The 17,204-nt window shown below is 33.8% G+C and overlaps 1 protein-coding gene across 1 annotated transcript; it reads left to right on the top strand.

Moving 5' to 3' along the window:
• Nucleotides 1-1,875: 1,875 nt before the first annotated feature.
• LOC141690428 (uncharacterized) lies at nucleotides 1,876-2,463 on the top strand. The gene has a single exon (XM_074495235.1). The coding sequence runs from the start codon at nucleotides 1,876-1,878 to the stop codon at nucleotides 2,461-2,463; it is 588 nt and encodes a 195-aa protein (XP_074351336.1).
• The last annotated feature ends 14,741 nt before the right edge of the window (nucleotides 2,464-17,204 follow it).

Below are 17,204 nucleotides of genomic sequence, written 5' to 3'. Positions count from 1 at the left end.
TTTCCTTCTTTGTGACAAGAGCCTTGCCTTTGTCACTCTTCACTTTCTTGTAATTAGGAGGTATGTGGCCTTTCTCACCACAGTTGTAGCATTTAATATTTGAGTAATCTCCTCTGTCAGACTTTCCTCCTTTGCCTTCAGATTTTCTGAAACTCTTCTTATCAGAACTTGCACCTTTCCTGGAAAATTTCTTTCCCTTTCTGAATTTCCTGTATGCAATCCTTGTGATTCCTTTCACCATAAGAGCACACAGCTTCATCATCTCTTCATCAGGATCCATCTCAGGTAAGCTTTCAGTTTTTGAGTCATCATCACTATCAGACTTAGATGACTGAGTATCAGACTTTATGATGAGAGCTTTTCCCTTGCCTTTTCTTGAGGCAACTACTTTGGGGACATCCTCCTCAGCCTTAAGAGCAACTATCCTTGACTTCCTTCCATTCCTCTTGCTTCTTTGTTCCATCTCAAGTTCATGAGTCTTGAGCATCCCATAAATTTCATCAAGAGTTATTTCATCAAGAACATAGTTGTCTCTTATAGTGGTTGCCTTCAAATCCCAACTTTCAGGAAGAGCTAACAGGAATTTAAGATTTGAATCTTCAAGTTCATATTCCTTGTCCACCAGTGACAGATCATTCAAGAGTTTGACAAATCTGTCATATAATCCAATTAATGACTCATCAGGTTTTGAGTCAAAGTGCTCATACTCTTGAGTGAGTATAGTCCTCACGTTCTTCTTAATTGAATCAGTTCCCTGACATCTTGTTTCCAAGGCATCCCATATCTCCTTTGCAGTCTTGCAGTTAATTACCCTGTTTGACATGACATTATCAATGGCACTATGCAGCAAATGTCATACCTTTGCATCCTTAACAATAGATGAGATATCTTCAGCTGTATATTCACTTTTCTCCTTTGGTACTATCTGTGTTGGCTGATCTGCAACTACAACAGAGAGCTTGGTTGGCTTGTGTGGTCCTTCATTGATTCTGTCAAGGTATTCTGGATCTGTAGCTTCCAGAAACATAGACATCCTCACCTTCTATATGGGATATTCAGATGGTTTTAGTATGGGAACTCTAATAGTCTCATCTCGATTATGGATTTGAGTCTTTAGAGGTTCTTCAGTTTTGGTGGGCTTGGTTGATGTTTGTTCTTCTTCAGACATGATTGTTTTTGGATCTTAAATTGTTTGTGTGTTAACAGATCTACTCTGATACCACTTGTTAGGTCACACACACTGTAGAAGGGGGTTGAATACAGTGTTTACTACAATCAAATCGAATTAAAGAACACAAGTAACAGAACACAAATTTTATTCAACACAATAAACTATGTTACAATATGGAACTGTCCTCTCTCAGTGATGAATAAATTATCACGAGAGCTGCTAAGGTTACAATGAATGATAACTTCGATAATGATAACACATATAGTGTAAACCCTATGCATGTGTTTATATACTACACAGTTACAAGATAATCTTCTAATTGATATTGAATATAATTCTGCTTCCTAAAATATATCAATCAATTATTTTTTCTTCCAAGTATTCTATTCTTCATAGAATTCCTTCTTCATGCATATTTCTTCTTGCGTTTGTCTTGATCTTCTTTCCTTTCAATCAACCGCCTTCCTTATCTGAAAGTCTCCTTAAGTCCTGATATTATCTCCTGATAAATATCTCCTGATAACTTAAGTTCTGATAACTTAAGTTCTGATATCTTAAGTCCTAACTTCAGTATAAGTACTGATTTCCAGTTAAGTACTGATTTGTCCTATTTAAGTAAGATCTGAAAACTAAACACAAATTATATTAGACATGACATCACAAATATATCTAACAGTGCATACAACGTGCTCAGAGATAATTCTATGGATGCTAATGTGAGCAATAACAAAAGCTTTTGGACCAGATTATGGCACTTGAAAATTCTGTTGAAGGTAAAGCATTTTATGTGGAGAGTGATTTGTGACTGTCTTCCTATAAAAGATTGTTTACTCAGCAGGAGGGTTGAGGTCGATAGCAAGTGTCCAGTCTGTAATTTAATCGATGAAACATCACTCCATGCTCTAGTTTTTTGTCTAGTGGCAGCTCTTTGTTGGAAACTTCAAGGTGTCCGTTTTGACAGTGCTGCTATTAACAATACAACGGACTGGGTGCAAGAGATTTATCAACACAGTGGCCGTTCTGAGGTCAACAAAATTTTTATGATAGCCTGGATGATCTGGAATAACAGGAACGACGTGGAATGGAAACAAAAGGGGAGGGGGTACAAAGATATTGTAACATCAGCTATACATATTCTTAATAACTGGGAATTTGCACAGGACAGGTCCTTCGACTTTTTTATTGGGTTTATCTCCCAAACGGAGGGCAACATGTGCTGGAAACAACCACAGACAGGAACTATTAAAATCAATACTGATGCTGCTTTGTTTAAAATAAAACAAGCAAGTTAGATTAGACTATAAAGTAGCGCATACATTTAGTGAATTGCAAACAACATTCCCACATATGTTGAATCGATGAAGAACATCAGAGACACATCAACCCAATTATAGAGAAGGAAATTTGACAGATACACCATCATGTACCAATACACATTTCAAACCAAAATCACATCATGTACCAATAAATATTTCATACAAGAACTGTTATGTATGGATGAAACTACATAAGCTGGAAAAAAAAACCCTACTTTTTTGAATTAGGTACATAAAGAAATTTTTTGTCCACAGTTTTGTTATCTATGACTTTTATACTTTGCAAACGTGGACCAAAAACACAAGTAAGTCGGTTTATAAACATTGTGCACAATCTTGTAAACTATTAATTATCTACACTACTCATTTCGCAAAACAAAAATATTTCAATTATGGATAGTTTTCATCTATAACTAGGTAATTATATAGCTAAAGTACAACATATTCATTACCAAATAATGAATATTGCACATACCATAAAATCTCGAAAATTTAAAATTTATACTAAAACATGACTCGTGCCTCGCACGGGTTTTCATGCTAGTATTATTAATAGCCCAACATGGGGCAATATTGATGAGATATTTTATTATCTCAAAAATCATGAGACATTTTATTCTTTATGAAATGTCTAATTTGCCCTTAAAAATTGGTGAGACATAAAATTCAACTTAAAATATTTATTTTACCCCTCTTTTCATAAATTATATAAAACATATAAAACTTGTTATTAAAGGGAATCGAACCCAGGTTTTCAAGTTACAATAGCAATCTACTTACCACTTTGCCACTTATTCACATAAGTCTTTCACCATGCATATAATATAAGTGCGTGTGATCGAGACTTATTGTTACCTCAGAATTTTGAGACATTTTATTATTCGTAAAATGTCTAATTACTCTTAAAAGTTAGTGAGACATAAAATTCAATTTTTTGATCATAAACTCTTTATATTTGATAAAAATACAATAACTTTTTATTAGGGGTGTTCATGGATTGTTTTGGTCCGGATTCTCATTTTTTCCGAACCGAACCATTAAGAACGATTTTTTGAAAATCAAAAGCCAGACCAATTAAACGCCGAGACCAAACCAAACCAGACCATAAAATAACGGATTGGTTCAGTTTTGAACCATGGTTTGAACTTAATTATTTATTTTTGTTTCATTTTTGTTGAATTTACAAGGAAACAATTATATAAGTAAATGTAATATAAAATTTATTATATTTTAGTATTATATATTATATTTAAGTACTATGATATATATTCATAAATATTTAGTTTACATATGATTTTCGTATACTTTAATTTAATTTAAATAATACTAAGTATATGAATTACAATATAATTTTGACATATTAACAATTAACTAAAGTTTTTATTTAAAAAGTAATTTGACATTTTTTACTATAATATACACCCACATATAAACAAAACCATAATATATAATCTTAAATTGTAGGTATATAGAAGAATTTTTATATATTATTATATAACAGTCCGGTTTGGTCTAAACGGTTTTAATTTATTGAAAACCAAAACCAAACCATTTAGGCGTGAACGGTCCGGTTAACCGAACCATTTAAAATGGTTTTAGCGGTTTCGATTTTTTATGGTTCAGATTGTCATGGTCTGGTCCGGATTCACGGTTTGACGGATTTTTTGAACACCCCTACTTTTTATTAAAAAATTATAAGTTTTAAGTAATTATAAATGTGTTAATGAATACATAATTAAAATGTACATAGTATTATATCTTTAAAAAATATTTAAAAATAAATAAACATTCACGGGTATAAAGAGCCATTAAACTTCAGCTTATTTCGAATTCAAAATTAGTACTTCACCTATTTTTTTAAAAATACTCGAAATTTGACAATGTGATCCAGCATAAAGTAATCGTCATTATCCAGTTTTATAGGTTCAAAATTACGATCTCGATAAAAGCATCTTACAAATACGACAAAATTTTTGTAAATGCTATATAGATAAGGATTGAAGTATTTGAGACTCTTTTTTGTAAAATCAAATTAATAACTAATAGGTATCAAACTTACTAACTTGATCGGTGATAGGTTATTATTTTTCGGACTTAACTCGGTTTTTAAAAAATACTCAAAATTTGAAATTAGTCGTCACCAAATTTGATATGATTACATAATACACACACATAACATACACACACACAACACACACACAACATACATACATGCATACATACATACATACATGTTAGTGTTTATGCCCTAGAGACAACACTATTATGTTTATATTATGAAATATTTGGATTATTAATTCTGATTATATGGATTATTCTTTAGTAATTTATTATATCTTTATTTTCTGCGATAAGATGTTAAATTAATAAATGTCCTTGGAATATGATATGTAATTTTATATCTCTAATTACGTGACTTAGAAATGAGATTATGAGAATAATATCGATATTTCTAAAGATCCCTAGTCGAGTATTATTATTAAGGGACAATAATAATGCATTAAGACTAGTGTAAATGTTGACTGATGATCACATCTCATTGATCATAGGTATAGTGATATTAAAGTCAAAACACAGGCACATGTATTATATACATGGTGCTGGAAGACCCAATATGAGTATCTACATGTCTGTTGTGTCATAAGTAATTCTCACAGTGATAATGATGTATTGGTCCTTAGACTTGAAATCATTATATTTCTATATGAGAATTAATATACTTTGGTTGCATTAAAAGTTACCTTTTGACCGGGTGATGATAAAAGTGTATATTGGGTACATTATGAATCATATGAGAAATATGAATGATCTAGAAAGGGTTTAACCCTCATATTTTAGGAATGATATTATTAACCTCTTGTTTGAGTTAGACTATGAAATGCATGACCATGCTCAAATGTTGATTTGATGTTATAGTCTACTCATCGATCAAGGAAACCTGGATTAAATTATGAAGAGGATGACAAATAACATGCCTCGAGTTTAATCTATAATATATGGTTAAAAGGATTATAGTGCATTGTACATTATACAGAAAAAGTTTAATCGATCACCGATTTAATTATTATTACTTGGGTAACAATGATGTATTACTAGATGTCATTCATTGTTTATAATTTTAAATTAGATTTAAAATTTTTGCCAATATAATAATAACCTAAAGGGTCGCACAAAGAATGATTGGAGGATTATTTAATTTAAATTTGGATTTAAATTAAATGTAAGTAATTTGAATTATTTGTTATTAATTAAGTATGACTTAATTAATTAAATAAATAGGAAATTCGAATTTAATATTAAAATAACTCTAAAATTAAGTTTAGGGTTGGAGGCCTAATAGCTCTTGCCTATATAATATCTTTTTCTAATAGAATTAGGGTACACGTTTTATTTGATAAAACATAAACCCTAGCAGCTTGAAGAGAGATAGAGAGCAAGAAGGCGGCCTCGAGAACGTGCTAGTACACACCCATCCTCCGGGCGATCATTCGTGTGGATACCTTCAAGGCGTAGATCGTTCCAGCGACGGGCTACGTGGTGATCATTCAAGACCTCCATCTTTCCATTAACGTAAAGCTTCTTAAGGTAAACATACTAAACTACGAATTAAATATTATTTTTCGCATGGATCCTGCGGAGGGTTTCGAATTTTAAGATTTAAATTTACGTTTTCGTTGCGTTTATGTGCTAAAAAACCCTTCAATGGCATCAGAGCTACTTGCGAAAAGTTTTTAATTCGTTTATGTGTTAAACCGTTTTCGATATATGAGCATGTACGTGATTCGCCATGATTTGATGTTGATATAATATGCTTGTATATGTATGGTTTTGAATATAGGATATTAATGTGAGTTGTATAATCATAAGATGATTATGTAATCTGTATATATACTGATATATACATGATTTATGTTTGTTTTAATTATGAGAATCATATTAGATACGGATTCTGAATTGGCTGCTGCAGATTTGCTGAAATCTGGGTCTGGTGTCCGATTTACGCAAACGAATACCCTATTCAATAGGTAAACGAGCATCTGAACAAAACTGATAGTAAAAGCTATCAACGACTCATCTGTAAGGCGTTTGACGTCGTTTACTGCCCATAAACAGTGATTCTTATTTTTCTAATTTTATTCTGATTTTTTCTGATTTTTGTCATATTTTTTTTATGATTAGATCATGGATAATATGATATGTTAAGATCAGATTATGTGTTTTAACATGCTTTTATGTGTTGTATGAGCATGGTGGATGGTTATGGCCTTTCGACCTTAGTGTAATGGTTTTGGTTTTGGTTTTAAATACGACTTGCATGTCATCAATCTTTGTAATCATAAATCTCGAATGTAACTCGAGTTATTCTTATAAGTTCATTAGATTAGTTTTACTTTCAATCATGTAATGTAATTGAAGACTCAAGAAGGCTATCCAATAGAGGTGATACAAAGAAGAAGACGAGACATACAAGGAGTCTAAACAAAGAAGAAGACGAGGCATACAAGAAGTCTAAACAAAGAAGAAGACTTATATAATAAGTAGTTGTATTTATTTCCATCACCATATTAGATTGACCTTGATCTTTATCATGAGCTTGATAAAGATCACATGGGATGGGGCCATAACCAAACACATTTACTTTATTGCACTTTACATATTGATGTATGAATGTATATATTGAATAGTTAATGATGCATACTTTAATTAGATTAATCATGCATGAATGTATGTATTAGATACGTTACACATGCCATGCCTAAACAAGATAAAATCTGTAAGACCCAAGATTTTAAAATTTACAAATGATTATGAGATTCTCGTGTTTATGAAACACGAAATGAAATACGAATCTTCTTTATTTCCGACATGGGGCGATTTTGTCAACAACGGGTTCATAGAACTTGTAAAGCTGTGGGTTTTAAGCGAGACCGATGTGACTCCTCCACTACCTGGAAATCAAACCATTGACGAGTATTGATTTGAAGTATTTTATTCAAGGAAAAATTGGGAATCTCTTTATGATGGGATCATGATCGTTATAATAATAACAAAACCCTAATGTTTATATTAAGTTATTTAGATGTCTTCCAATATGTCCAACGCGTTAACCCCTAGATCGATAAGGAGTGGGTTCGCCAGAGCGAAGTACTCCCATCTATCGTGGGACGACGTGTTGAAGTATATGATACTTTTAGACCTTTGGATTTTAACTTAACTAAGTTACCACAATAGGATTGCGAACTTAGAGGCATAGAGTTTGGTGAGATTTATTGGATAAATAAGAATAAATGTTATTCCACTAAACTATCCAAGAGTTATATAGTTGATATAATTGACAAATGTTGTCTACCTTATTAAATCATGTTTTAGGAGTAAAGTCAAAGCTGAACTAAAATGTTGTGAAAATTTGGATCTTGGCTCACTAGAAAGTATATAGAAGATACTCTTTCTGAATTAATAATTAGGGCTATTAATTTGATAAAATAACGGGAGATATATATTTTGAATATATATGAATAATCATTTGAACATAATTTAATAATCCTCTCTAAACTAATTTATCTTATGTATTTTAAACATTGTAGATATCAAATGGCAATTAATTCAAACAACTTCTCTGTGCGATCAGTCCTTGAGAAGGATAAGCTGACAGGAACAAACTTCCTTGACTGGCAGAGGAACTTGAGGATTGTCCTCAAACAAGAGCGCAAGCTCTATGTCATAGATATCGTTCGCCCTGCAACTCTCACTGAAGGAGCATCCCGTGCTCAACATAATGTTTATCAGAAATATATGGATGATGACACGGATGTTCAATATCTCATATTAGCGACCATGAGTGCTGAACTTCGGAAACAACATGAGAATATGGATTCTTATGATATGATTGAGCACCTTAAATGTATGTTTGAAGGACAGGCTCGTCAGGAGAGGTTTGATACTTTCAAATCGTTGCATGCATGTAAGCAGGGAGAACGTGATCCGGTTGGACTGCATGTTCTAAGGATGATTGGGTATATTGAGTACCTTGCCAAGTTGGGTGCCCCGATTGCTGTAGAGCACCAGATTGACCTAATTTTGCAATCTTTAAACAACAGTTATTCTCAATTTGTGATGAATTACAATATGAATGAGATAGATAAGAACCCCACCGAACTGTTGGCTATGTTGAAAACTGCTGAGACCAACATTCAGAAGACATCCCCTGCTCCCATGTTGATGGTGAATAAGGGGAAGACCAAAGGAAAGGGTAAATGGAAAGGCAAGAGGAAGAGGGGTTCTAAATCGAATGTCAATCTGAAACCTGATCCGAATAGGCTTTGAAGCCTAAAGGTGGTGTTTCAAAGGTTGGTGATTGTCACTATTGCAAGAAACCAGGTCATTGGAAGAGGAACTGTCATGCTTATTTGGAGGATCTGAAGAAGAAGAAAGTTGTTGTTACTGCTTCTGATTCAGGTATTTATGTCATTGAAGTCAATTTGTCTACTTCTACATCTTGGGTATTAGATACTGGATGTGGTTCTCACATTTGTATAAATGTGCAGAAACTACAGGGAAGTAGGACATTGGCGAAGGGAGAAGTCGACCTACGAGTTGGCAATGGAGCAAAGGTTGCTGCTTTAGCTTTAGGGACTTATCGTTTATTGTTGCCCACTGAGCTTGTTTTAGAACTAGATAATTGTTTTTACGTGCCTGCGATTTACAAAAACATTATTTCGGTTTCTTATTTGGACAAGAAAGGTTTTTCATTTTTGATTCAGAACAATAGTTGTTCCTTTTCATTCAATAATGTTACCTACGGAATTGCACGTTTGTTTAATGGTTTATATGTTCTTGATATAGATACTCTTGTCTATAATATAAATAATGATAATAAACGTATTAAGATGAAAGACTCAAATCAAACATACCTTTGGCATTGTCGTTTAGGTCACATAAATGAGAAACGCATTTCCAAATTACATAAAGATGGTTACTTGGATAAGTTTGATTTTGAATCATATGAAGAATGCAAATCTTGTCTCATTGGCAAAATGGCTAAAGCTCATTTTACCGGACAAGGTGAAAGGGCCATCGAACGATTAGGAGTTATACATAGTGATGTATGTGGTCCAATGCATACGATGGCAAGATGTGGCTTTTACTACTTCATTACTTTTACTGATGATTTCAGTAGATATGGATATGTGTATCTTTTGAAGAACAAATCTGATTTTTTTGAAAAGTTCAAAGAATACAAGGCTGAAGTGGAAAAGCAAACAGGGGAAAGTATAAAATTTCTACGATCAGATCGTGGAGGAGAATACTTAAGCCTCGAGTTTAAAGGTTTCTTGAAGGAGTGTGGTATCGTATCACAACTTACTCCTCCTGGAACGCCTCAATGGAATGGAGTTTCTGAGAGGAGAAATTGTACCTTGTTGGACATGGCGCGATCGATGATGAGTCTAGCAGATCTTCCAATAATTTTCTGGGGTTATGCTCTAGAAACGGCTACATATACACTAAACCGAGTTCCAACTAAATCGGTTCAAAAGACTCCATATGAGATATGGACTGAGAAACGTCACATCATGTCTCTTATGAAAGTATGGGATGCGAAGCGTTTGTGAAATGCTTGGTGTCTGACAAGCTGGGACCAAAATCGGATAAATGTTATTTTATGGGATATCCTGAAGAAACTAAAGGGTATAGTTTCTATAATCCTACCGAGAACAAAGTGTTGGTTGCTCGAACCGCTGTATTTATTGAAAAAGAGTTACTTTCAAAGATAATTAGTGGGAGGACTATAGATCTCGATGAAGATCGAGTTGTACAAAATAATATTGAACCAGAGTTGGAAAATGGGCAGGAAGTACATCAAGATGTTCCTGCTCCGGAAACACAGGTTGTTCGTAGATCTATTAGGGCTCGTCATGAGCCAGAGAGATATTATGGATTTTTCTTGACTCAAGATGATGATGTAATGCTCATAGATAATGATGAGCCTTTTACCTACCAAGATGCTATGAACAGTCCAGACTTCGAGAGATGGCTGGAGGCCATGAAATCCGAAATGGAATCCATCTATCAAAATAAAGTATGGACTTTAGTTGATCCACCTGAAGGGGTAAAACTGTGGCGCCCTCCAAACCCGGGTCAGAAGTTTGGGGTCCACAATACAAACACAATATATTAACCTGTATAAAAATATTATTTATAATGACCCTGCTTCATAAAACCACGGATCGCAACAGGTTAAAGTATGAAAACAAGCCACAATCTTAACTTTTATTACAACGTACCAAATCCCAACTAATTTAACTTACAATTGATAATGAATTCATTCTTACAATCTGACTATCTCTATACCGCTTGAAGCTTCTGCTACCTCGACTCAACTCATCTGGAACTTTAGCCTGCACTTTGGACTGAGGAACTTCACTATCACCCATATTCTTTTCAACTGTAAAATATATAAAAAGATTTGCAAGAGTGAGCTAACTAGCTCAGCAAGTCATAATAGTGATAACTGAGGTTAAGCAATGATCAAATGATATTATTCCAAGGATTCATGTTCCTTTTTAACTAATCATTAGAATTGGATATTCATTTTAAGTTTTAAAAACCAAGGTTAGGCTGCTGATCAGTCACGCACTAACCCCGAGCAAGCACACAGCACTGCTCTAATTACTGGATCCAAGGCCCACATTGGCCTAACTTGACCATTATATGGTCTGGCCACGAATCTGGTCCACATATATAAAACTATCCAATCCTAAAGCAGTTCAATATAATAAACAATATAATTCGCTATCACAAGATCATAATCAATGATGAGTAATCATTTGAATAAAATGTAAGGAAACTCATGAATATCACAAGGGTATATCAGGGTATGTAAAAGAAACAGCTTTTAATCTGTGAAAGAATTAGGTATAAGACAAATAGTGATTTTTTTTTTCAAGGTATAGTTCTTTGATGTTATAAAGAATGGTTGAAGTATAAAAGTTTCTGTGTTTTCAAACAATTTTGTTTCAGCGTTTTGTGTTTGGTAGTGATACCTTTGGAAAGTAGTATCATATTTGTGTGGTTTGTATCCGAGGATCAGCAAAAGATGGTTTTATAAAGAATAAGGCTTATGGCTCAAGATCAAGAAAGATCAAGGTTCAAGGGTAAATTGTTTATAGCACTTGCAATTTAAAACAGGAGTTATTTTGCATAATAACGACATGTTATAAAACAGTTCGAAAATATTTGCGATGCATTTTGGAGAAAAGTTCAGAAATACTTGCCTTACAGGCTTTACAACTATTACTGATCAATTCTGATCCGATTCTGCCGCTCAGGCTTTAACGTCCAACCACTATATCACTTTGGATTCGACCTTGACACTCAGGTTTTTCTGTTGAAACTCTACTGAGCTCGCCGACTGATTGCTAGGTTATCTTTAGTCCATTGTCCACTTTCAGTGTTTCCGACTATAACCTACAGGGTCGAAATACCCTACGTTAGACGTCTAGGTATGCTTGACATATCCTCGATACTAATTCTTACCCAACGATATTCAAACCCCGACTCGTAATCATTCATATTAGAATAACACAGACAACAATTAAGGTTCACATTCTCGAGAAATCGGTTTGGTGTTCGTTTTTCAGAAAATTCGTATACTTGTCATTTTACAAAATTAGGGTTACTGTGTTTTGGTCAAAACATACAACACCACATATAATCAGGTTCTGTATAAAACATACGTATAAGTATTCATGTATACTCGCTCGATGTCCCGATAATCCTCGGATACGTTTCCCGTATTTCCGTGGTTTGATTTTCCGGAAATCGGACAGCGTCCCCTTTGTTTATCGGACTACCCGTCGAAACATCATCGACGTCAATAACACAAATCACAATCCAATTCGAATCACGACAACCAGTTATAACTTACAAATTCCAATCACCAATACAATTTAGTTATTAATTATTATTACTCGCATGTTTATATTTTTATTTGTAGGACTCAGAATAAATTCATCACCGTCCACCGTCTGCTCGCCGAGGCTCATTGCCGACGGCGGCAAAATTTGGAGGCACCCGCTTAATTCGGGTTTCCGTCACAAATTCCACCGATGAATTTTTAAAACGAATCTTTCTGCATAATAAACTATTTCATAAAAAGGAAAAAAAAATCAGATTGTTGCAGAAATTAATCCAAAAGTCCTTAGCCAAAACACGCAAACAGCCGAGAAAGAAAATAGCCGGAATTCAACCGGAAATACAACCCAACCGCTGCACAGTTTGAATAACAGCAACACAGCCAAGATACACACACACGCTAAACACACACACAAACATACACAATCACACACACGCACCCAACACCACGATAGCCAGAATACGAGCAGGAACAGGGAGTCCAACAGCATGCGGAGTACGGCGGCCGGACAATCGCCAGAAATCACGCCACCGCAGAAGGCAGAAGGAAACGGAGAAACGCCGGGAAAAGGGAAAAACGGGAGTAGGATAACAGGGATGTGGGGAGAGATTGTGTGGAAGAATCGAGAGAGATATCGGGAAAGAAAAAAAATGAAGAACCGGGATGAGAGATTAAAGGGATCGAGAGGAAGAACTGTGAAACAGGGGGGTGTATAAATTTATTTATTATTATTATTATTTTACCAATCAGCAGTCCACACGTCTCAAAGTATTGCCACACAAAGTTTATGGCGTGCCACGTGTCCATTTCTGTAATTATAAGCTTGATTTTTGTCCCGCACTCGCATTTTAACGAACCAAGTTGCACAAAAATAGTCTCGGAAAATTATCAAAATAGTCTTAAAATATTACAAATATCCCGAAGTTTAAGAAACATAAATTTTGTAATTTTAAAATAATTTCTGAAATGCAGTTTATATCCGCTTTTAGCAATTAAACGAATCGACATACCGGTGAAATTAATTCCGAAAATTTCCAAAATAATTTTTAAAATTCTCAGAATATTCCAAACTTAAATAAATATGAGTTTCATAATTTTTGAAGAATTTTAGAATTAATTATGGCTTTTACCATTAAACACACTCATAAAATCATTTAAAGATAAATAATTAATGAAATATTGATTTCTCAATTTTATAAAATCCTAAAATAATTATTGTAATTATAAAATCATAAAAATAATTTTTGAAACATTCCCAATATTTATGCAAATAAATTTGCACCAAATCCACTTTTAAAAATAAAAACAATTCAATACAATCCCAAAATTAATCGCGCGGACAACCCGGTGCACTATAAATCACATATAAATAATACTCAAGCATCATATAGTGGTCAAAACCAACACACATATTTTATTTAATAATTTCCATAATGATCACATATTTAAATAACTCAAAAATACACGAGTCGTTATATTCTTCCCCCCTTAAAAAGATTATGTCCTCAGAATCTGGTCTAGTTACACAAGTGAGGATATTTGTCAAGCATATCTGACTCTAATTTCTAAGTAGACCCTTCTACTCGAGGGTTCAAACGTACTCACAATACGTATGCACTCATTTCCAAGGACTTGCCTTTGACGATCAAAAATTTAGATTGATTACTATATGTAAAACAATTTGGATAAGAGCCCCATTGGCTCCTGCTCAATTACTTAATTCAAACCCAATACTTATTACTTTAACATTGACAAGTAAAATACACTAGGTGCACACACGGGTACGACGGTCATATCATTTATCTATATTTTTCGATACCTCGAATGGTTTACTAATTTTAGGACTTAGCTTGTCCCTTCTACTCAAACTTATCCAATTTCTTTCAAGACGACACTTTTACTAACATTACTGGTCCTGTTTCTATACTCATACTCTCTCTCGATATAATTTCATCTTCTTTCTTTGTCTATTCCGAGCTGCTTCAATCAATATTACTTCGCTCTTGGTATGCTGAATTGATTTAGAATTTGACAACTTTCTTTCTCTCACTTTATCTCAATAAGACTGGGGACCTACACTTGCGTTCACATGAAAATTAATAAAATAGCATTCTAAAGCTGACATTGCTGATAAATAATTATTCCAGTGTTTTCTTAAAAACTCAATCTTTCAATATATCTTACATTTCTGGCATCACTTCCGTACTTTAACTCTCCGTTGAAGGATGATAGACGGTGCTCGTTTTCAACTTAGTTTCCATTATTTAAACTTCTCTTATTCTGCTCCATATGTTAAGGCTGAGAAGTAATCTCATAGATTCACGTATTATCTATCACCTTTAAGTATTTGAAGTTTAGATTCCGCCCTTTTCAATTCGTTTATTAACTCCTCGGTGGTCTTCATTTACATCCAATCCTTTCTGTCGATATAATGCATATGTTACCATACAGCTTTGTTTAGGTAGTCGTTAGTGGATTAATTCAGAATCTTTTGTTAATCTTAATCAAAATTTCATTATTGAAAACTCAACGTATAGTTCCCTGAATAGATGAAGATGTTATCAATAAATACAAGTCACTTGTCTGAGTATTCCTTATACATCATGTTCCTTAATTCCTTATAGACAATTAATATACTTGTTATTTCACATAATCTCACCGGAGCTTGCAATGCTCTTAACTCACCTTAATCGTATTCTCTGATATGTTCTCAGGTCGGATCTTAAGTTAATCCCCGAGATCTAACACACTTCTTGGATTAGGTTTTATAGGCAATCCATTCTTTATAGAGTCTCACTTTTCCATATTCGTTGTTTTGTTAAACTCCCGATAATCAGTACATATTCTTATAATTTCATTCCTTTTTCTCCATGATCATCACTGGTACCTTTCACGATTCACTTCTTGTAAGATCATTCCCTGGGTCTGCCTTATCCATTAGGCTTTCCATAGTTCACCTTAATTCTTTGACGTGTCCACCATTTTCTAATCCATTTTGAAATACCCTTCTTATACCTGGTTATCGCTGTTTTTTTTTTTTTTATTTGCATATATTTTGGCATTTCTTCAGTAGAGTATATACTTTATATTATGAATTCCCTGTGGCATCTCATCTCTTAATTCTTCTGTTTGTAGCGTCCAAGTGCTAGAGGAGAATCTGGGGATATCATGATCATTCTCCTAGGCGCATGAATTTCCTCTCACTACTACTAACATCGATCCATTATCTTCTTTTGACATCTCCTTATCTTTCCCTTAACAACTTCGACTGAAAGGTCATACTATTCACCCTTGCTCCTGCTTGGATTATAAACTCTGATTCCCAATTTCAACTTCTAAAATTCCATAGAAAATTCTTCTAGTATAGTCCCTATGTCCGTTATTGCCTTCCTCTATCTTTGCTTTTCCTCGTGAATATATATTTCAACCTCTTATAGCCCGTATAGACCTTACACCTTTCTCCATACATATTATGTTTCCCAAATTTTTCAAAACAATATTATTATTGTTACTCCCAAATTATAGATAGGATACTTCTGCTCATAAGGTTTCGGTTGTCTGGATGCATATACAATAACCCTATAGTGCTGCATCAACACACATCCTATTCCCTAATGAGAAGCATCACTATCAACTACCAAACCTCCTTGATACTTTTAAATTGATAAAACAGGTGCTGAAACCATTCTTTCATTTAACTCCGCAAAACTTTCCCTTCATCCTTCTCCACTTCACAAAACTTCTTGCTTTTCCTGGTTAGCTTCATCCAAGATATTGCAACTTTCACGAAATCCTGCACCAATTTCTAATAGTAACCGACCCATGATAAAATTTCTTACTTTTGTTGGTGTTTCTGGTCTCTTTTCATTCATAGTAATTTTAACTTCTGCTGAATCTCTTTTAATCTTCTCTACATTGACTATCTATGCTAAGAACTATATGTCATACAATTTTTTTTCTTCTTCAACTTCTCAGTCATTATTAAATACTTTGCATGGTCCTCTGTTGACTTTAAGTGTCACAACTATAGCTTACTCAGATATTCCTTAAAGATTCTGTCTATCAAGTTCAATATCACTGGTATATTGGTTAATCCAGATGACAATACGAGAACAATACTTGGTTCTGAAAATTATCTTTGATATATTCATAGGTTTAATTTTTAATTGGTAAAATACCAAGTCTTAAATCAATCTTATAAAAGTACTTTGCTTCCTTCGTTTAATCAAACAAATCATTGGGTCAAGGTAACAGATACTTGTTTTTGATAGTAAACTTGTAGAGCTCTTGCTAGTCGACGCATAATCACATACTTCCATCTTTATTATTAACATTTAATACAGGTACACCTTATGGGGTACCCTAGGTCTAATCGCTTCTTCTTCTAGCATTTCTGGCATTTACTTTGCTAACTCTTTCACTTTAACTGGCTTCATTTCAGGTGCTAAGTTAGTCACAGACTCAATTTCTATATTCGAAGAAAATGTTGATAACTCATCCGAAACATATCTTGAAACTCCTTAATTCCTATAAAATCTTCAAACTTTGTTTGCTTCTGACTTTTATGTATTCCATAATCACCATAATACTCATATCTTGATCACCATAATCATCATTAACACATTCGTTACCTTCTTTCATCTTCTGAACCTCCTCACCTTCTCATTTGGCATTCTCAGAATTATCTTTCATCACAACGGTCTATCTGGACATCACGCTTTAATAGTTAATTTCTTCCTTAGAATAATATCCAACCCTTTTATCTTCCATGATATCAATTCTTCACAACTTATTGCCAGCAATC

Source organism: Apium graveolens, chromosome 2, assembly GCF_009905375.1.
Source record: "Apium graveolens cultivar Ventura chromosome 2, ASM990537v1, whole genome shotgun sequence".
NCBI lineage: Eukaryota > Viridiplantae > Streptophyta > Magnoliopsida > Apiales > Apiaceae > Apium > Apium graveolens.
Note: the sequence above shows the minus strand (reverse complement) of the source record. Positions and strands in the feature narration are given on the sequence as shown.

Coding starts and splice junctions, on each gene's coding strand:
- LOC141690428 (XM_074495235.1), top strand. CDS start 1,876: ATGGATGCTAATGTGAGCAATAACAAAAGCTTTTGGACCAGATTATGG.